This window comes from Pieris brassicae, chromosome Z (assembly GCF_905147105.1).
Source record: "Pieris brassicae chromosome Z, ilPieBrab1.1, whole genome shotgun sequence".
In the NCBI taxonomy this organism is placed as follows: domain Eukaryota; kingdom Metazoa; phylum Arthropoda; class Insecta; order Lepidoptera; family Pieridae; genus Pieris; species Pieris brassicae.
In genome coordinates, this window is record NC_059680.1 from 11,536,191 (window position 1) to 11,558,971 (window position 22,781).

Genomic DNA, 22,781 nt, shown 5'->3' on the forward strand with positions numbered 1-22,781 from the left:
CGTGTAAGTAAATTTAACAGTCCAAATCTTTTCATCTCGAAGAAATTGTTGTGCTTCGTCAAAATTTTCAGACTTTTTGTCAAATATCCAATCTAGGCCACCCTTTCTCGTTCGTTTGGTGAATGGCGGCTCTGGTTCACTGTCCGAAAAATACATGGGAACATCACTTTATTGTATGTTACTTGATGAAGGTATCAAAGCGTCAAATTCCATGGTATATCGGTTAATTATATAGGTATATATATATCAGTTATTAACAATAGAAAGACTCAAAAGCCAAATTCACACTAATTACACAGTAATATTGCAATTATTAATTGTTTTTATTAGGTTATCACTCGGCGCAACGCAACATGAATATAAACAAACAAATGAACATGGATTGCGTAAAACAATACCTACACTGACGAAATATTTCCATTTCGCTCTTACGCGTGAGCTATGCGGTTAACTCCCGAAAAAAGAAATTGTCGCTATAATATTATTCAATATGCCGGGCATGTATTCTTGAAAATTACGACAAATATGATGAGCAAGTTTTGTGGTGCTCAATAATATATATGCTACTTGGATAGTTATTTTGCTATGACAACTAGTATCATCTACATGCACTCTGGTTAATTTGCTGTGCAGTCAGTATTTATGATAAACATGCAGTATTTTTGTACCTAAATAAATTTATTTGTATCGCATTATGAGGAAAAAAGTTATGTCATGCTGATGTATATTTTCGAATTATCTGCAGTACTTGTTTTGTTAAACATTTTGTTTATTTCTAGTGAAGTAATTTAATAGCATATAAATGATGAAAATATATTGATATTTAATGTGCAATTAATAATTTCCCGTTTAAAAAATGAATAAAAAATAAATTCGCATGTTAATAAAGTATTGCTTTATGGAAAAAAAATACTATTGAAGTCAAGGCTTGACTTGATAAACATTATGTGGAATCTGCAAAAGGAAAATCAAGAATTGAGAAGTGGGTTGCTAAGTTTAAAGAAGGTGTACGTACACGTAGTGGACAAAGTCCCAAAGTCACCAAAAGTCCAGATTAAAATAGCTGAGACCCTAAAGACATATAAGAAACGTGTTCAAAGTGGGTGCCGTGCGAGCTGACAATAAAAAACAACAACGAATTGATGAATCTAAGAGATCGTAACAAATCCGATTTTTTTGAAAGATTTGACTTTGAGCGAAAGCAAGTCTTCTTTTTGTCTTTAGACCTCAAGATAATGCTTACTGGTTAGAAATTTTACGCTGATGAAGAGGTAATTGAAGAAACTGAAGTCTATTTGAGGCTTAAGACAAATTGTACTATATAATAGTATCAAAAAATTACATGACCGTTATAATCGTTGTATTGCTCTCGAATGCAGCAATGTATATCAAATAATTAAATCAATATCTATGAAAAATAAACATTTTTCCTATGTTAGCCTACAAACCTACCAGCCCACTTGTTAAGTGTACCCCTTAAAAAAATACCCTAAAACTATTAATTCCCCTTAAATTTGTGGGAAAACCCCCAAGTTGGCATTACTGAACACCATAGCTGATTTGTCAAATTTAGTTCATTTTCTCGCCGCGTTATTTATTTGGTGGCGCTGACTAGTAACTACTTAACCCTGATGTTTACATTTAAATTTTAGAAGTGGAAGAAGCATAATGGTTATTGGTTGTGTGAATCAAGAATCAATTAAAAATCAAATACGCCTGTATTACACAATTAAGTAGAAGTTCTTTTTTGCGATTTAAGTCATTCATTCTTTAAATTAGGTAAATATTTAAAACATGGATACTGATAGTAGTGATGAAACTTTATATATGGTGAGAAATTTTATGATTCTATTATTAAATCTTTTCTTTTTATCGTGAATCACTATGTATATAATACTAACACTCAGTGACAGAGAATTAAAGGTTTTTATAGTTAAAATAAACAAAAAACTTGTTAACACAATTAAAAACTTTTAAATTAACTGCTGACTTCAGAAAAATCATGCACATGCCCAGAATACCTTATTACATGACTGTTAATTAAAAAGAAGTAAATATTCTCTAGTTGAAAAGTATTTCATAAGTAGTATTGCCCACAAATTTCAGTTTTTATTAAGTTAGTTATTCTGTATAGTTAATAATATTTATTTTACAGATGAGACCGACTAGATCATGGTACCAATATATAACTGTTGAACCAGTTATGTTTTTCTACATGATGGCATTCATGATAACTAATGTGATTGAGCAAACATTTTACTTGTTCCGGGCATGCACAGTCAATCATGGTTACAGTGTGGATATATGTTATAACATTAGCAGTTATGACACAATTAATAAGGAAGTACAAGTTAGTACATTTTTCTCAATATTGAATAATGTAGCTTGTTTATAGCACCCCCTATACAAAAGTTTTGCAAAAGTAGATCTACAATTTCGAATTGGGGATTAAAAAGAGTGTCGGAGAGTTTATTGCCTGTTCTGCTTTCCATTCTACACCCTTGATTTGAGAACTGGAAGTAAATATAAGATTAGAAGCATTTATCATAAGTGTACATTGTGTCACCTATATGAATAAATGATCTTGATATAGTTTCTTATTTGGTGTAAGTTTTTAGAGAGAATTTACAAACATTTGCCACTACACTTGTGGGTTTTTATGTGTGATTATTTATTTCAATTGTGAAGATATTTTCGCATGTTTGCTAGTGTTCAAATATATTGAATAATGAATATATAGTGTTTTATCTGTGTCCAATTTTTGTATTTGTCACTAAAGAATTTTTAATCCCAAGAACTTGAACTTTGAAACTTGAACCAAAATTGTAACTCTCTTTTTATCTAAAACCTTTATTAGCTACTGGATTAACTTATTTTACTATACTTGTGCTGGCGATAGTATTTGATATAAGTAGTCACAAATTCAATTTTAATTATACAACATTTGTAACCAAGAAAACAATTATAAATAATATGTATATATATAATGGCAAAGTTGCAAATCTAACTATTTAATTCCCGTTATTATTATAGTTTTTCAGAGATAAATTTTATTTTATTTTTATTATTTGATGTCAGTTTATTTGAAAGGGTTTACAAAGATATATTTCGTGAGATTTCATGACATAGCAAAATACTTTGAAGTGGCCGTCAAGATTATCTATATCAGCTTTTACATTTGTATCTTGACTAGTTTAGGTGTTTTACGATGTTCTAATTTACATCTATTTAAATCTATTTATATCTATGTGGTCTCAAGGTTCTCGTAACGATAATCAAAACTAGTTTAGATGGGACATCAATAAAATTTGCTGTGTAGTTAATATTCTATTAATAATTAAAAGCGTAAATGAAAACATTTGTCTATTTAAAGCATAACGTTTTTTGTTTAAAAAGCAATTTAGTTATGTATAAAACTACAAATATATATTTATTATTTTGTTTTAAAATTGTGTTAGTCTGTTTTAAGATTTTATGGTAAAATAACATTAAAATAGCATAAAATTTAAACATTTCGACTAAGGGTCAAAGAAAACAGCCGGCAACGCACTCGCGATGCCTCTGGCGTTGAGTCTGTCCATGGGCGGTATCACTTAACATCAGGGATTTGGCCCCTGTTCTATAGAAAAAAACAAGGATGAGTTTCAGAGACTCCCGTGGGTATTGACCCTGGACCCTGAGGAAGGATTTGTCCTTCCTTTACCGTAGTTTCTGCTGTCTGCAGCTCAATTATATTCCTTTTGAATATAAAAATAGACATGTTTAGTAGGTTTGTCTAGGATATTATAACAAGTAATGAAAAATCTTACTTATCCATCGTAGATTGTATGTAGGTGATAACTTGTAACATTATAACAATAAAAGCCATGCGGTGGCGCGAATTACTTAGCTCTGTTTTGCGATACGAATGCTTTTGCGATGTTCCACGGGAAGCAGATTGCGAGTCCAAAAGGAGATTAACATGCATATGTATTTATAATTTATTTGAATTAGACAGAAAAAATTGTAATTTATACAAATGTCTAGATTTTATTCGTATATTTACATGGTTCAAAATAAACGAAATTTAAAAAGAAAACTGCCATAAATTCACAGTAATGTAACTATAGTTATTGGAACATCAGAACAGCTACATAAATATATCCACGTTTTATATAATAAACATGCGTATTCTATATTAAAATTTGTTATTTACAGGTAACAACGTCTCTCTTTCATCAGTGGAACGGAGTAGCAATGCACATGATACCTGTGGTGCTTGCCTTCTTCCTCGGTGCCTACAGTGACAAGCGCGGCAGAAAAGTCATACTCTTATCGGGATTACTTGGGAAGTTATACTTCTCTTTAATGATCACATATATTACAACAAACTGTAAGTATTTTTCATGCGTTAAGGAAAGATGATGAGAGTGAATTTTTTACGATGCACGCGCACACCGACACAAAAAACCGACACCCTGAAGTTAGCTGAAGTCAACATTTTAGTTTTTTTCTATTGTTAGTGTCGTTTTTTCTACAAACGTAGAATAAGTTGAAAGATAGAATTTTTGATACTATTTTTATCTCGTTACGCCAAATAAGTATAACTTCTAACGCGTGTACAGACACGTTTTTTTATTCACATTTAGGCTAGAAACAAATTATATTGCATTTATAACAAATTTCAATTGTCATAATCCTTTTTCTTAATCCCGGGGCATAGCCAAAAAAACTGTGTCTTTAACATTGATAGCACAAACGTAATTTAAAAAAAAAACAACGAACGACATGACCTTCATGTACATGCTCGTTAGAATTATCTGAATTTAAGTAATAACAAGTTTGTGAAAGGTTTTCATTATGCAGCCAAATAGATCTTTTAAAACTGGTAAATTTGTGACATTGCTAAATTATTATCGCCGTAAACCATACACGACTTGATTTAACCAAGTGATGAACCGATGCCATTATTAATATATAACTCATGTGTATATTTTAATCGTGATAGTGCATTATTGCTACAGTTCAAATAAAGCCAGGTCATAATAATAAAACGCCACGCGGCCCGATGACTATTTTCTATGACTGCGCTTGAAACGTCGGGTCGAGTCGTGTGACCACCATCGACAACACATCGATCTGGAATGTCATGATCGGGTGGCGTGTGCTCGCATGGAGTCGCGTTGGTTGATCAAAGTGTGATTCATTGAAAATAGTACAATTTGATTTTGCGTCAACACGCGTCGGGTCGTGTTTCGTCTGGTCGCGTGGCGTTTCGTAATGTGATTACGCCTTAGGTCAACAACAACAATTAAACAATAAAATAGTATATGTTTCGCTTAGTTTTGTAATAGGAATGTCTTATTAATGCGACATACGTTTCGCTGTCGAACGAAAGCCAATCGAAATGACATGAATCTCGTATGTCAAATACATTATTGACGTGCTGATTATTAGTTACATAATCTGTGAAATGCATTGTACATATAGTAATTATATTATCTAGTTTAATATGCCATTCAAGCGAGAGCATGTTATATATTTGAGCGTCGTAACGTATATTATATAGTAATAAATAAATGTGAAATTACTGGAATTGTACCACTATCTCATATTTGCATAGATATATTGAATTAGATAAATAATTAAACAAGTTTATAATACATTAACACTTAAGACGGGCGTTATTAAAGTCTTATGAATACATAAGACATTCATAAGACTTTAACCGTATGAAAACTGATTACGTAGTGATATACGGGACATACTAAGCGATGGTTTTGGACTAACAATTGAGATTAGAAATTAGAGTTAGACCCAACAATTCTAAGAGTGAAACCTGATAACATGCATGAAATAAAAATAACCAATGTAGGATATCTTACAATCAGGTTCCCGGGGCTTCATACAGAGATTGACTACTAATACGAATCTTAGAACAATTAATCTTGCACCAACAATACAACGGTTACAGGAATTTATTACCTGAATATTAGCTGTCAGTATTCTCAGTTCTTTGAAACTCAATTTTCCTTTTATTTTTGTGCGTCGATTTATATACAATTCTGATTGAACCATACTCAAAAACGTCATTTCTTAATCAAAACTATTCTTGAGGTCCCCAGAGGTAATTTAAGTTTACTTTCTCAGAATTCGCGAATACAGTTAATCTCATTTTAGTCCTTATTGGCTAAGAATTTTGCTGAGTTTGCGCTAGTACTCTCGACTTTAAGTCTCTACTTTGAATTTAACTGTTAAATAAACCGAAAACTAAATCTAGTTTTAATGATGTTAAGGCCATACTAATGTTAGTATATATAATACTAAAAGGCTAATAATAGTAATAATTATAAATACCTTAGAAATGATTTTATTGAATGGCAAAGCGCCCAGTTATTTGCAATTTTAAGATAAAAAAAATGAATAAATCAATGGCGCTACAACCTTTTTAGGTCTGGGCCTCAGATTCTGTATCTGTTTCATGATCATTTGTTAATCAAATAGCCAAGTAGGTGCCAGCTTTCTATGCCTGACGCACGCCGTCGACTTTTTGGGTCTAAGACAAGCCGGTTTCCTCACAATGTTTTCCTTCACCGTTCGAGCTAATGTTAAATGCGCACATAGAAAGAAAATGCATTGGTGCACAGCCGGGAATCGAAACTACGACCTCAGGGATGAGAGTCGCATGCTGAAGCCACTAGGCCAACACTGCTCTTAATTACAATTTTAAGATACTCGTCCTAAAACCCTCAATTACAAGTTCTAAGTTCGAACGCCGGAACATAACATAGCTTCTAAATTATTATTTTATTTTAGCATGGCCCGTGGAATACGTGATATACTTTGCTGTGCTACCAAGCGCCATTACAGGCACCGATTTGGCGATATTTACTGGATGTTTCGCATATCTTTCCGACGTTTCATCAGTGGAAAATCGGACCTTCAGAGTTGCTATATTGGACGCGGTGTATCTAAGCACTATGCCCACTGGGATTTATTTAGGTGAGTGATTTCAAAAATTATTTTACCCTTACAATACTAGTTCACACCGTTATTGAGTAGCATAGGCTATTTGTATAGATTTACTTGTATGAAAAATGTTGCAAAATGCCCCGCGATTTTCAATTAATATCAATAACAACAATCAATAGCAACATATATATGTTAAAAAAAATTGATTATACTCTAATTTCTATAGAAAATAATGAAAAATACAATATCCGCAACATATATAATTTGAAATCGTTATAAAAATAATTCTTTTCTTATATAGTTTTAAAGACAACATATTTGTGTGTTTATATATAGACGAAAATATATTTGTCAGACGTATTACGATACAATCGAGCGTAATCGATTACCGATAAGCGGTTCAAGGCGGAGGTTCGTTTTGTATTATTGTGATAAAACATTTTGACAATGTTTTATCCACAATAAATTGTCAAAATCATGAATACACAACATATGACATAATGATGACAAACGAGAAACATTTGTTTGATTGCGATTGGTCCCAAGACCAATACGATGAACTATGTCATGAAAAAAACATAGTACCTAAAACCATATAGAAATAAAAAAATTATACATTATTTCACTTATAAGTAAATACAGCTGTGCCAGGTTCTCCCCTTGTTTTTGTATTCACATGTGTCCAGTTTTGACACAGGAATATGAATATATGCTACCTATATTTTGAAAGTGACTCGAGAAATTTTTACAAGGTTAAATGTGTTGCAAAGAATATAAATTTCGAGATTTAAATATGGTAAACATGCACCTGCGTGCAGCTGAAGTTGCTGATACAATATTGTTTCTTGTCTGGTATTATTTTTTTATGTGTTACGTAAGAATTCATTTAAATAAAGGGTTTATTCCGTTGTTATGATCGAAACGATCAATTTGAATATTATATGAAACATACAATTTCTTTTGCGAACTAGTGAACTGTGTTATCGCCCGTTGCGAGTCTTCCTCCCTCAAAGGCCGACAACGCACCCATGTCGGCCTTTGAGGCAGGAGGATCACAAACCTTAGGATTCTCGGTGAATAACTATGGTAGTATTATTTATAGCAAAAAGTTGAAGTAGATTACTGGAAGTCTTCCGCTTCTGTGGGCATTCTATTGCCGAAATAGCTAGCTATGGAATCGGCTGCCAGTGGGAGTCATTCCTAGAGGACATGACCTCCAGGTATTTAAAGAGAGTTTATTATATTAAGGAAATTTAATTCCAGGAAATCTAATATTCAATCGTCTTGTGGACCGATCGTTCACGACGATGTTCGCAATAAACTCCTGTCTAATGGTATTGGCGACGTTCCATTGTATCTTCTTCCTCGAATGGCAGACAAGGAACGAGCAAATGCCGGTAAGAGAGGCAGGTGTAATCGATTCGATCAAGGATTTCTTCAATATAAATAATATCAAAGAAACGTGCGTAACGTTGACGAAGCAAAGGCCGAATAATAGAAGATTGTTCCTCTGGTTCCTACTTGTGTCTATGGCGTTTTATACATTTCAAAGGGGTAAGTTTTTACTGGCTTTTTATTATAGATGTATCTTTTTGTGGTAAACAATATTTATAATTTCAAATATTGTAATTTTCACTTTAAATTTATTGGCACGCCTTCAGAGTAAACAAGTTCAAGGTCAAGCTATAAGTACATCAAAATCTTTTCCTTTTTTATTATTGTTTTTGTTATCCTTCTCGTAGGGACGGCGCTGTTTAAATATTTTTAAGCGTACGTCGATTTGTTTGTTATATCAAGTTGTTTGTATTCTGTGTGGTCGAAATAAGAGTCTCCACTAATTCTGAACTGAAACAGTGTTAAGTATGACAGAATGTGACTTTTCAGCTAAGACGAGCTAACTTTCCATACCTTTAAATTCTATGGCCATTTGAGCGAGTTTCCCAATGTCCCACACATTGGGAAACTCGAAAAGACTACTACAACTACAAAAACTACTTATCGTAGCTTATATTAGTGAAAATATTTTGTTATCTATGAACAACTGATGCCATTGATACAGTGATTAATATGATTTTAGAGAAATCTTTCATATCTATGCAGACAGGTGAAATTGTCATAAATATATTAATTACAACCTTAGCGTAGACATCTTCAATCTGGAATACCCCCACATGGAATACTATTCTCACCTGGGCGGGGGCTCCCCAGTACCAGCTCCTTCCACTTGACCGTATCCAAGGAAGAGACCAATCCCTCTCCGAGCGGCTTGATCCTTTGGCGTTGCGTAGAGATGTGGGGTCACTGCATCTTCTACCGCATTTACCATGGAGAGTGTTCAGAGAAGTTGTTCGGATTAATACCTGCAGCTGAGTTTCATTATCGGACGTCGAGGCAGAATAAAAAATTCCACCCGTATCACCTCGACGTCCGACGTTCCAACAACTGAGCGTTTTCTAAGGCAGTTTTTGCCGCGCACCACCACTATGTGGAACCAGCTGCCCACTGAAGTATTTCCGAACCAATTCGACTTAGGATCCTTCACGCACCCGCGATCCCTCTGGCATTGAGAGTGTCCATGGGCGGCGGTATCACTTAACATCAGGTGAGCCTCGTGCCCGATTGCCTCCTATTTAAAAAAAAATCTACGAAGTCAATCACAGTGATAGCCTGAAACATGCTAAGGAAGCAACGAAGGAGCAGTAACTTCCTTCCTTCACATAAGCGTAGAAGTAACTAACTAGACCCAAATTTCTTGTACCTCATAAAAATATGTCTGTAATTAATTATGACATAGATTTCAACGTCTGTAGTCTGAGGTGTTGTAAATGCTTCTAACGTTAGTTCCCATACGAGTACATGGTTTTAAACGAAACAATTTTTATTAGAACAAGTTGTTGTGGTACATCTAATCAAACAAAAGTCGTATAACACGTAAAGTTTGCGTGAATGATGAGTATGTGAATAGGTGTGTGTGTATAACACTCTGTAATTGAGATTGTGTCCGTGTTTTGGGTTAATAAAATATAATAATGATATTAATTATTTTTTAAATTAATTTCAGACGAGAAGCCCGTATTGTACTTATACGCATCAAAAGTATTCAAATGGGACACAAATGATTACAGTAACTTCAAAACCTACCTTAGTACCGCATATGTGATTTTCACCCTCTTTGGAATTCCACTGATGTCCAAAATACTTATGTGGCGTGATACGGTATGTATTATAGGAAATACATCGTTTAATTAGTTTTCTAAATTATAATTAAATTCTTAATTGTAACTGATCGTTTTCTATTGTTATTATTATATGTTGCTTTTGATTGTTGCCTCATTGAATAAAGATATTTGATAATATATATAATATATGATGACGTGTCAAAATCTAAAATATAGAGTCTATACAGACTAGATGAAGAACCTGCGGAGAAGATCAAGCAATGAAACTTATTAATTATTAGATTTGTAATTTATAACTTGTACGACTGCAATTATTTTTTCGAATCGTCAATGACCAGTAACGTTTCGTGCTTCTTGATCCCTTGTGTAGAGATGTGGGGTCTCTCTGCAACTTCTATAGCATTTACCGCGGACTGTTCAGAGGAGTTGTTCGGTCTAATACCTGCTTAGTTTCATTATCGGACGTCAGAGCAGAATAAAAAGTATCATCTGTATCACCTCGACGTCCGTCCACAACTGAGCATTTAAAGGTTGTTTTTGGCGCGGTACCACGTGGAACCAGCTGCACAATGAAGTATTTCCGAACCAATTCGATTAAGAGTCCTTCAAGAAAAGAGCGTACCAATTCTTTAAAAGCCGGCATCGCACTTGCGAGCAATGTCAGTGTCCTTGGGCGGCGGTGTAACTTAACATCAGATGCGCCGCCAGCCCGTTTGTCTGCTATTACGTTTAAAAAGAAATGCGACTGCAATTTGACCTCAACAACCTGGCGACGGAGTTATGACATGTTCTTAAAGTAACGTGCAGGCTGTAAAGATACCAACGGAAAGGTTTGGTACATGTTTTCGCCTACAATACCGTCAGAGTCTAGTCGATCTCATACTTCATATTGGTAGATGTAGATCAGTCAGGTCATGTTACTTCCTCAACTTATTTTCGCATTAATATATTTGTCCCGATAATATAATCTTTAACTTCTTTAACTTAGGGCGCGATCAAGTATTACGTAACGCAATTTTTGGAGATTCGTGAGCCCCCCTCCCATGTAATGCGCCGTAACGTGATTCTGTACCCAATAGTAAAGCGTTTCGTGACCACCCAGAGACTCCATATCCCTAAAAGTTAACATTATTTGGTGTAAACTACCGAAAAGTCGAAAATAATATTAACAATAACACGTAATTAAATTCCCGCCTCCCTTGCCACATTTAAAATGGTCCTAATCCGTAGCTAATTAATGTAATAAGAATAATTGAATTAAATAGAACTGCTACCAATCGTATTTTCGAAGAAATACGCAAATTGAACACTTACATCGATGTGCGTGAGCCCAACCCCCCTCCCCCCACGCACACGTTATCTAGGAGAAAACATTATTTTTGCTATTCATAATGTTCTTTGTATGTTTGGTGTAATCCGTTTTAGCTATATTATAAATTATAATGTCTAAATATTATCTTTTATAACAGCTGTGCTTCTATCCGCTCCATATCGTATCCCTAACTTAAGTACGATCTGAAATTATCGTGTTTCATATGTCACCAAAAAAATTCACCTTATTTTATTTTTCCTGATAGTAGTTGTTTGCCACCTATTGATTTGTTTTCTGTGGCCTTTGTGTTGTTTTCTTCCAAATATTAGGTAAAATTAATAAATAAACACTACCACACAAATATACATTAACAAATTATGCTTTGATCACTTACTTCTCTATAAAATCGAATTAGGATTTAAAAAAATTAATATTAATTCTGAGACATTAATCCGTAAATATTTTGATGTATCGACTACATAATATAAACCCAATGTGTGATCCTGACAAAACATAGCTTCTTTATTTTTGAAAGAAATATTTATTTGGTAAAAGTGACAAAAAACAATTAAATTACAGATGATAGTAATGCTGGGTGCGGCTGCGCATATAAGCGGCCATTTGATATATGCACAAGCTACTCTTGGCAGCACCATGTATATGGGGGCAACTGCAGCCGCATTGGGGCCCTGTATAGTGTCACTGCTTCGTTCAATGGCCTCAAAGGTCCTTACGCCGGCTGAAAGAGGCAAGCATTTCAAAGAGTATATAAGAAAAGAGGCTTTGAACAATTTTATTCAGATTTCAGCAAAGTTACAAAAAAAATTTCCCCTATGGGAATTAGGGCATACTGCTTTTCTATCTCCATGAAATTTTGGTTCCTTTATAACATGGCTAACTTTCACCTGGTCCTGTTTAAATTTACCAGATTTTTTATTAGGGCCATTAAATATTCCTGTAAAATATTTTTGTCCATATTTGCTATCGCAGAGCCTGTGAAATGAAAGGGCCAAATAGAGGCCCATAAAATTGACCATGGAGGGTGAGAATGTAAAAAAATAAGTGCTTGTCCCTATAACGGCTCAGAGGTTTCTGCGTGCGACACTCATACCTTGTACGTTACGTCGCACGTTCGTACGTTCGATCCCCGGCTGTGAACCAGTGGACTTTCTGTCTATGTGCACATTTAACACTCGCTCGTACAGGAAAACATCATGAAGCCGGCTTGCCTTAGATCCATAAAGTCGGCTGCGTGTCAGACACAAAAGGTCTGACACGCAGTCTGACCTTTAGAAATGATCACGTGCAGAAACCTGAGGCTGGTATTGTTTAAATTACCCAATTTTTTCTTAGTCATCATTTACTACTATTACCAGTATCAAAATCCTCCTCCAATTGTCTCCTGTTGATCGGTTCCTTCTCTTCTTCATTCTTCCCGGTTAACCATCTTATGCCGTTCGTCGTGTGAGTGTGATTGTTCACAATCATCATCTCGTTAAATTCCTATAAAGAGGCGACATTTAAAGAATGTTTTTCTTGACAAATAAAATTGATCACAACAATGTAAACAATTAGAAAACCTGGGCTAATTACAGCAATGTAATGGTATTATATAATTAGGTGTTGCGTTCGCCTTCCTATCGGTAATGGAGAATGCTGTGGGAATGTTCGCGTCTATTGTGTATACGCAAATCTACAACGCGACGATCGGTACGCCGTATAGTAACGCAATATTCTACTTCACTATGAGCACACAGGCAGCCGTTTTCTTCTTATCATTGTAAGTTTTTTTATTCACACAATTTATAAGTAGATTAAAAATTACTATTAGTAAATACTGCGACAAATATTTGGATGAATTATTATAATCAAATTAAAACGAACTCGAAAGCCTCTGAGGCTTAATGAAACTTTTTTGAGTATATATTGCTGATGATTTGACACTCTTATAACTGGGAGTTTTTACAATGTTTGTATTTTTTTACTTTACGATATTAAAACGCATTTATCTGTAAATTTTCCAGCATTTACTAATAAGGGGAAATTTACACACTCTTTGCAAACATAGTCAAAATCCAGATGCACTCTTTTGTTAGAATAAACTCAACTGTGCATAGACGTTAGAAAAACATATAAAACGATAGAAATCGTTTTTCCAAAGGATCGTGTCTTTGGACCAATCACAATCCTACGAAACGTGCCATCGTTACGTCTCCATTTTACATTAGTCACGAAAGATTTGTTTTCTCACGTATAGCATATTAGCATACTTAGAAGATAGATTTGTACAAGATGTACTCAATTTTACAAATTTCTATTGTAGAACCATGGAGCTTTTATTGAAAGGACAAATTTTGGAGAGCCAAGTGAATCAAGATGATACCATTACTGAAAGCATTTAATTTGTTAAGTTATAAATTATTATATAGAATCTTAGGAAGGATATTTATTCTCGCCGCCTCGTGACTCTTGCAGGTATGGACTTATCTACCTTCCGTAGAGAGCCATGACCAGCCGCCACTCTACGCGTGGCTGTATAGGTCCCATAGCGGAAATTCCAAAATTAACCTACTCCTTGAGCATATCCAAATGCGCGATGCCAAAACCGGCGCGATTAAAAAGCATTACTCCGCCTCCAGGTCGTTTAAATTGGAGGTTGCTACTTTGGAAATCATATACCAGCAACGTGCTGTCCGCAAAACTTTAACATGGACATTCATAAGTCTGATGAAATCCACCAAATTATTCTACCTATTTGCTACTGAGTTGGTTCCGGCCCTAACGCGCCTTTACCGGTAACTAGTTCGACACTGTCCCGAAGTGCTGGAAGACCGCTTCAATACATCCGATCCCCAAAAATGACGATTGCTCTGATCCGTCCAACTATCGCCCAATAACCTAATTGTTCTCCAAAATAATGGTAACCATTATTAACGGCCATCTTCTGAGGTATCTAGAGGGCTACCAGCTGATTAATAATTATCAGTATGGCTATTGTCGTGACCTTCTTGTATACCTTACATACGGCGGAGGCAATTGAGTTCAAGAGGGAGGTGCTAGCGGTTTTGAAGCCAGCGAAAGCTTTCGATTGGGTGTGGCGTAAAGCGCTTCTTTCGAAACTTTCGCAACCCCAACAAATTATGCAACTGGATTTCCAGTTTTCTGGCCATTGGGAACTTCAACATCGTTATTGACAGAGCATGTTCCGACTTCAAACCCCTGAACGCTGAGGTTCTATAGGGCTGCGTGCTATCCCCGAGCCTTTTCTTCTGCATATCAATGACAACAATAAGAATTTTTCATTTTAGCAACATTCACTGCTATACTGACGACTACACTAGGGAAACACTGTACTGGCTGTGCAGATATTTCTTGGGCAGTTGTCGATTAGTACTGGAACAAACTTGTATCTAAAGTCTCAGAATAGGTTCAATTAAATCTAGTCCATTTTAATCCCAAGACGAGACAAGCTTGCGCGGTTTCCGCTAAAAAAGACACCCTTTGTCGCTACTCTTCTCTTCTATTTATTCCAGTTTTTGCCTCGTATCACCACAATGTGGAACCAGCTAACTACTGAGGTATTTCCGAACTAATTCGACTTAGGGTCCTTCAAGAAAAGAGCTCTCTGGCATGATAGTGTTCATGGGCGGCGGTATCACTCAACATCGGATGAGCCTCCTACCTGTTTTCCGTCTTCTATAAAAAAATATGTAAATTTAGGATAACTGTTTAGACGTATATTTATTTTAGTGTATAGAAACGCCAAATATTTTTGACCAAAATATAATTCAATAAACTTTATATCATTTTATATTGGGAGATTGTGAGATTTTAGATATTTCGAACAGTAAGAAAACCGTTGTAAGTACAATTAATACCCGCATTCGATGCATTAATGATATAAGATATTAAAAATCGTTTATACGAGATGTTGAAAATATTACAATGGATAAGTTTTCTTTGATTAATCCGAAAATGCAAACCCGGCGACGGTAATTGAGGATCGGGGTATGATCCCGATACTTCAACAGCTAATTACGTGTAGCATTACCCAGGAGCCACATCGACCATAAAACACCAGAAACCACAATCCATTCGAATTTCCATTTAAGAAGCTTTGGCCGAACGGACTGAAATGAAATAAAAGAAATTACTATTTACTTATTAATAATAATTAAGAGTAATTATATATCTTTTGTTAATATTAATAAGAAAATAGTGATTTCCTGTCAATGTCAAGAACACAATCTCCCGCCAATTTTTGAAAATTATTGTTATGGAAATTCCCGCCAATTTTAGTTCTCTACAGCCCATGGCTTTTAGTTTAGAAACTCGAATAATTAAATTATATTTTTGTTCACAGAATTTGTTGACTTAAGTAGGCATTTTATATATAAGACCAAATCTAATATTACTTCATATGTCTGTTAATGTAGTATTTTTTTAGAATAAGGCCATGAATTGTGATCACTGTTGTGAATTTAATACGTTCCTATTTTGTATATATCTTTTATCATATACTCTACAATAAACTATATAAATTCTTTACGTGTTTTATTTAATTATTTGTTAATACACATTCGTAATCGAATGTAGCCTATATATTGGATCAGGGGATATACGGGGATATATGATTAGTGAACTTAAATTGTCTGTTTTCTGCCCAATTTGGACTTACATACATACGTTATTTGATATATATTTACCATTACCATGGGTTACGTTATGTTACAAATTATGCTTACGATTTAATGATAAAATACAGATGAAAAGTTTAGTGGACTCTTGAGATTTATTTTTCTAAGGGGTCTCTGAATGTTACCAGCCTAGTAAATATTTCAATAATCAGTAATTGTTACTTGTGGAGAAAAATAAAACTACTAATTAAGAATAGACATTTATTTTCAAAAGACTTTGTCCGTTTAAACAGTTTCACAATTTGTGTTACATAAGTGATCCCAAACATATATAGTACAACTAAATATTTCGAAAGAGTATCACAATAATAGTCCCAACACAAGTTTAAATTCGTTTTAGTTACATGAAAAGACATCAAGAGACATCAAGAATATATATTACTTATAACTAACACCGTCAAATGACTGAGTATTTTTTTTAAGCTTATCGCTAGAATGAAGGTCTTTTATATCCCTCTCTTTTCCATTTATAATGTTAGAAAAAGACGAGACCTTCTGATACAAGTTTTCAGAGTTACACATGGCCAGGCCACAGATAAGAAGCTTAATATACTAGAAAGCACAACTTTAAATCTACACTAGTGCCACCTTTGGTAGCAAAATAACATTTAGGCTTCTTCCAGCGTCTAAAGTTTTAATTCGACACAATTGTATGTAAATGCATTTTTGAATCATTTAAGCTGAAATTAGTAGCAAAATTAACGATAAAAAATAATCCTAATACTGTGGCACTGGCTTATTATTATAACCTAACTTATTGTAACGGCTTTTCAGCACATTAGTTAACATTGGACACCAATTACTACAACTACTTGATTGAGTATCATTAAAGATTTGGTCTGTTTTTTAATAACGGAAAAACCTGTTATTCAAAACGTCAGCCATAGAGAATCCGAGTAATAGCATGGAATGTGGAATGAGGCAAATCGATATGATCTGGGACACCCGTCGCGCAGTTAAACCAGCGAAGGGGTGTACTGGTCATGGAAGCTGTAACCACTGGGCTAGGCGGCTCTCAATGGTGTCACGAGCACGTGTCAATTCGGGCAAGTCAGAAGCGCGGGCGGGGTACATGTCAGCGCAATGGGCGGTACCTGCAAAATATAACAGTTGGGGATTTGATCGTTTCGACTCTAGTCTGGTCCAAAACATCGGTATCGTTTCATCAATCACACAAATCAACAAGCTTAGTCTTTTATAAGTGCGCTCTAAACTTTTATAAGTCCAAACTCACAAAACATTGTCAGAAAATATACGTAATATAACTCAATTTCTTAAAAAACTTTCGTCACTTTAATTTCGAATAAAATTGCGGGAATTTCACCGCAAAATCGGTTCATTTATTGCAGGACATACCTGTAATATAAATGACTGGCGATTCGTTAATAGCAGTAGTGCACATGCCCAGAGCATGCCAGGGGTCCACGGATCCATGAACAAAGATAACATGCGTTGCCCTGATAGCGAGTGCGCCGTAGTCCATGTTGGTCCAATATATTCCCGCTTGTATGAAGGACTCGTTGAAACTGTTAATTTCCCATACATCAGTTTATAGATGATTTGAAGATTTTAAAAAACCACAGATTATAGTTTCATAATAATTCATATTTTCCAAAAATCAAACTCAACAATATGGTAACGTGCTTGTAAACACGTAAACAAACGTCATAATCAATCTGCAATTTGTACTATACAGATTACTTTTCACACTGTCTATAACAATTAAGCGTCATAATTATTAAAAATTAACTATAAATTAATTAATAGCGATTTTAAAAACCCAATAAAATGTATATTTGTGTAACAAAATTTGACAGTAAGAGTACAACAGGTACTGACTGTACCGACTGAAAAAGGTTATCAGTTTGACCTGTCATGTGATATTGCTGGAATTTTTTATTTGAGTATAATGTTCTATCAAGATCTTCCACGTTGCCGTAAGTTATATGTATTCGTCAAATGTTACATTATTTTATGTATGGTCGAGGTAACTTAAAAAGTTACCGTACTTAAGAAAAATACATTTTACAATTTTAAAATTCATATTCTAACAACAGCAATACCTTTATACTAAAACAAAGACTTATATCCAACAAAAGTACAGTATTTACATTTTAATCATAATGGATAAAAACAAATTTATCCCTGTAGCAGTGTACCTTTAATGATGGCATTTCCATATCATAATATTGCGTTACCTATTCGTCGAGAAAAGCAGACCTCTAGGAACCCCCCCCCCCCACATTAGCTTTGTACTTGAACCAAAAGCCTCAATATACTTACTTTTTTCCAAAGACATCAATACATTGTTGTATGAAGAAATCCAAAGTAAAATCGTTTCCAAACATTGATTCTTCACCCGAAGATGTCTGGTAGAAACCAAATTCGGTACATGTCTGATACATCCATTGTCGACCTAAAAAAATACTTCTATTAAAAACTGCTTCAAACGTGCAATTTAGATTGAATTATTCTATAATAAATAAATTTAAAAAAAAAAGTGACAGTTCGTTTCCCTCCTGTCCGATTAACTTACCACCCTCGGTCGAATCCCAGGTCACATTCCTCAACTCTTGTATCATATTATCGTAGCTGTAGTCCATACATGTCTCGTTGTTCTTATCCAATATCATAGAGTGGAAGCTAGCCAGGGCTTTGTATGCGGGCGTGTTATTCTTATAATCCGTTAGCATATCACAAACCTAATAAGATAAATATTGTATGACATCGTCGAATGAAAGTCAAACAATAACATATAAAAGATATTATAATTTTGACCAAACTATTATACTAAAATATCAAAAAGCTACTACAAGATCGACATTTTATACTTCTTGATTTTGGCCCTAGGAGGGGCTGACGCATTAGGCTGATAGTTAGATGGAACAACTGCCATGACATACACTAATAACACATACCGTATTAATAGTGAGGTTGTTGTAAGTGTTGTCGTTGGTTATTCTATTATCTTCATTGTATTGGACCAGACCAGCGACATCATCAGCGATACCGTTAAAAAAGTTTCTAATATCATTCCTAGAGGCGTTCTCGAGGGGTTTACAGGTCCTGAAACATATTACTAACTGTTGACTCCGTTTTTACTATATATATTCAAGTCGGTTGTATATTTTGAGTGGGTAAAGACGAGGGGAGTAATATTTTTTGGTTTCACGAGGCCCAATTAAGGCTCATAAATTAATAATATTACAGTCGGCATTTTAATTATGATATGAATGTGTTTTAACCTTAAGGTAACTTTGAGTGATGCTCAAAGGATCACACACTTAAGGACTTGCAGTGTATGCAGACACCGTACCTATTGTTAAGTTATAAATATTTCATTCGTGTGTCACAAAAAATATTGCTACACAGATAATGATGAATTTGTATGAAAATTTTCACTGTCCTGTTACTTTAAGTGTTAAAAAGTTCACTTGTTTAAACAAGTGAACTTTTTAAATTAATTTAGCTACGAATTTAAAAAGAACTAGCGGCCCCGCCGAACTTCGATTTCCCGTAATATAATCTTTTACTGCCTTTTAAGTACCTACTTAGATTCTACTATCTAAGATTTTGCTATGCTAGCCCAGAGACTTTGATTTTCCGGAATAAAACCATTTTTCTTAAATTTTCGTTTATTATTCTATTTTCCAAGTTAGCTGTCCATGAAAACTAGTTCAAGTTCAAGTAATAAATAAAAAAACTCGAACTCTCGTCTTCGAACTTAGCAATATATTGCGATTCTATTTTATTAATTTAAAATTAGTAAAGGCAGCATATTAAGATTAAAAGCCTGCCTCAACGGACCTAGGAAGATGTTCGCACTTCCCTAAAGGAACTATTAGGGATTCTCAATTTCAAAAGTATTGCTTATATCGCCGTACTAAAATAAATGTATAAGGCCTCGCCCGGGCAGAGATGCACATAGCAACGCCTACGTGTAATTATAGATTTTATATCGAAAGCGCATTCGAGGTGCGCAGTTTACATTGACGTCATGTCATAGCCACTCATAGCGCAGATCAATAATCCCTGATAATTAAATTGTGCTATATTATGTTATGTTCGTCGTCGCTGTTTACTTTGGAATATTTTATGGCGGGCTACGCCTATATGCCTCCATAAACCAGCTACAAAAGATGACAATTTAAACAATTCTAGTATACTAGTTATTGAAAGAATGTTTCTTTGTTTAAGGTTTCATTAAAATAATACATGATATAATAAAATGATAACGCTCGTTTTATATAAATGTAATGAAAAAATATTAATTTCAGAAAAAATCGGTATGAGACAGGCTAAAAATAGTGTGATTCGCATCTTAGCTTTTTCTATAGAAAACTCTACAATACATTGTTACATTATATCTCGGACTTAAGAAAGTGAATATTTAAATAGTTACCTGAACTCGTTATCAAGAACACTTGGGTTTGATTGCATCAAAGTAACAATTTGTTTATGCGCAGCCTTAATCTTGTTTGTACAATCCTTGCTGTATGTCTTCTCAACTAATGCATTTTCTACAACCTCAAAGTATTCTAAAAAAATGATAATTATGTTATTTACAGTATTTTAGTTGTATAATCTTTGGCCAATTTAAAAATTGCACTTAACTCACCTTGAAAGTCTAATTTGGCTACTAGTGGCCCACTTGATGACACAGACATAAATATAAGATGGGGATATTTAACTCTTAACCAAGCAACAAGTGATCCAGGATAGGAACCACCAAATGCCACCCACTTGAGTTGCCGTTTATTTTCATATTTAACATTCATAGCATCCACAAAGTTGGCTATATCAGCCAAAGCTTGGAATGATGATAGGTATTGGAGGTTCTTTGTGCTCAAGTCCCTAAAAATATTGTCAAATAGAGCTTGTGCAAAAAACATTGAACATATTATGGAAACAGAATAATTCTACTGTCATGCATAATTTTGTGAGTGTCTCTATTTTACACTGATATCAAAAATGATTTTGATTTAACATAAAATGAACCACCCAAAGAATCTGTGAAATTTTACATTAATTATTATATTGCAATTTGGTCAAAAGCAAGACAGTAAAAAGATACTTTTGTATAAAGTCAATTTTCCGAAATCTTTGAATCAAAACTAGCCGTACAATGATGTTAAAAAAATTTAATTACTTTGTAGGATGGCTCTCTCCATAGTAACGATGTTCTAACATAATGCAGAGAGCTTTAAATTTTTTAGCATAATTTATCCAAGCTCCTTTAACCATCCACATGGGATTGGCTGGGCCTTCTCCTCCAACCATAAGAAATATAGGACCAGTATTGTTGTTATAGAATGAATCATTTACAAAGTATCTCTGAAAAATAGAGGTATTTAAGCACCTACAGCAAAAAATTTAAAAAGAAATAAATAACTCTTTATTTATTTAGACAATAGGACCTCAAAGTACACCTGCTTTTAAACTAACTATATACTAAACTAGTAATGCAGTACTGAAAGATGTATAATGTTAATATGTAAACCACTTGTACTACAAGAAAAAAAGGTGTTAATAAGAAAAAAAAACTACGGAGTAATTTTTTTTCCAAATTTTTTATTAATAATTTTCTTACTTACTTTTATTAATAAGAAAATTATGAAGATGTATACTGTCCATCTCACGCATCATTTAGTAAAAATTATAAGTGACTTTAAAATAAATTTTTTATTACTTTTACATTACTCGATTCTTGCAAGTATAGATATTTTTGGCAACACTCGCCAGAAAGACTAGAGAACAAAGCTCCCATCAACACCATTGCAATTCGGAAAATGTTATAGAAATAATCATGTTTATCCAGAGCATTGCTTTGATTTATGGTCAGATATACATAAAATACTGTCAAAGGCTAAAACCTAAAAGGATCCCTTTGTATGTACAGGTGGGCTTCAAAAGGAGGTAGCGTCAGATCCAATTTGCTGATGTCGGACAAACTTGGGTAACAAAACTCAGATTTTTGGTGCTATTCTAGATAATTTCTTTATTATATGTAAAAAAAACAAGTTGTGTATATACCTGGTCCCAGACTCTAAGATCTGTTGGGGATGAGTGGTCCAGCTTTTGTTGAAACCATTGTGCAGGAGGAAGATTTTCCCCTTCGTATTCAGCCGGCGCACCTAAATTTCCTCCCTTCGACCGCCCTAATCGGAACTGTTTACTGCCAGTAACACTCAAAAACAATGGCAACAAAAGAATTAAAGAAAAAGTGACACGGAACAACATTTTGAAAATCTACAACAAAACACGCAGAAGACAAAGAAATGTTTCAAAATAGAACTGGGTATTGATGGGCGGTGATATATAAAATGTATCTATTAACAATATTTTTCTTTAACGTTATTAACCATTGAGCACTTTTACGGAAAACAATTTAATGACACACTAGGCATTGTCCATAAAATTTCAACCATTTCACAAAAATTTCACATTTGCACAAAACTAGGTGCACATCATTTCCAACAAAGCTCAAAGCTGTTAATAAGGCGTTATGGGTTGCGGCCGATGCGCGATAAGCGATATACGCAGGTTTATCGACCCAGCCCCAGGGCCCAGGGTCAAGGGGGCGAGAGGCAGGGGGCGGAGGGGTGAATACTGGGTGCAGGGTGACCTACTATTATTTTTTAA

General features: G+C 34.4%; 2 protein-coding genes across 2 annotated transcripts; one reads left to right on the forward strand and one right to left on the reverse strand.

The window, feature by feature from the left end:
- Positions 1-1,645: 1,645 nt before the first annotated feature.
- On the forward strand, positions 1,646-15,970 carry LOC123718736 (proton-coupled folate transporter). Its single transcript, XM_045675497.1, has 9 exons — positions 1,646-1,830; positions 2,156-2,350; positions 4,198-4,372; positions 6,796-6,981; positions 8,215-8,505; positions 10,013-10,167; positions 12,022-12,190; positions 13,063-13,222; positions 13,766-15,970. Exons 1-9 carry the CDS (start codon positions 1,795-1,797, stop codon positions 13,842-13,844), a joined length of 1,446 nt encoding a protein of 481 aa, XP_045531453.1. The 5' UTR covers positions 1,646-1,794; the 3' UTR covers positions 13,845-15,970.
- A 356-nt stretch (positions 15,971-16,326) lies between these two features.
- On the reverse strand, positions 16,327-22,726 carry LOC123718630 (putative serine protease F56F10.1). Its single transcript, XM_045675303.1, has 9 exons — positions 22,173-22,726; positions 21,289-21,473; positions 20,758-20,993; positions 20,542-20,677; positions 19,058-19,205; positions 18,676-18,841; positions 18,423-18,555; positions 17,496-17,665; positions 16,327-17,233 (listed from the first exon to the last, which is right to left on the reverse strand). The coding sequence occupies exons 1-9, from the start codon at positions 22,377-22,379 to the stop codon at positions 17,121-17,123; spliced, it is 1,494 nt and encodes a 497-aa protein (XP_045531259.1). The 5' UTR covers positions 22,380-22,726; the 3' UTR covers positions 16,327-17,120.
- Between the last annotated feature and the right edge of the window lie 55 nt (positions 22,727-22,781).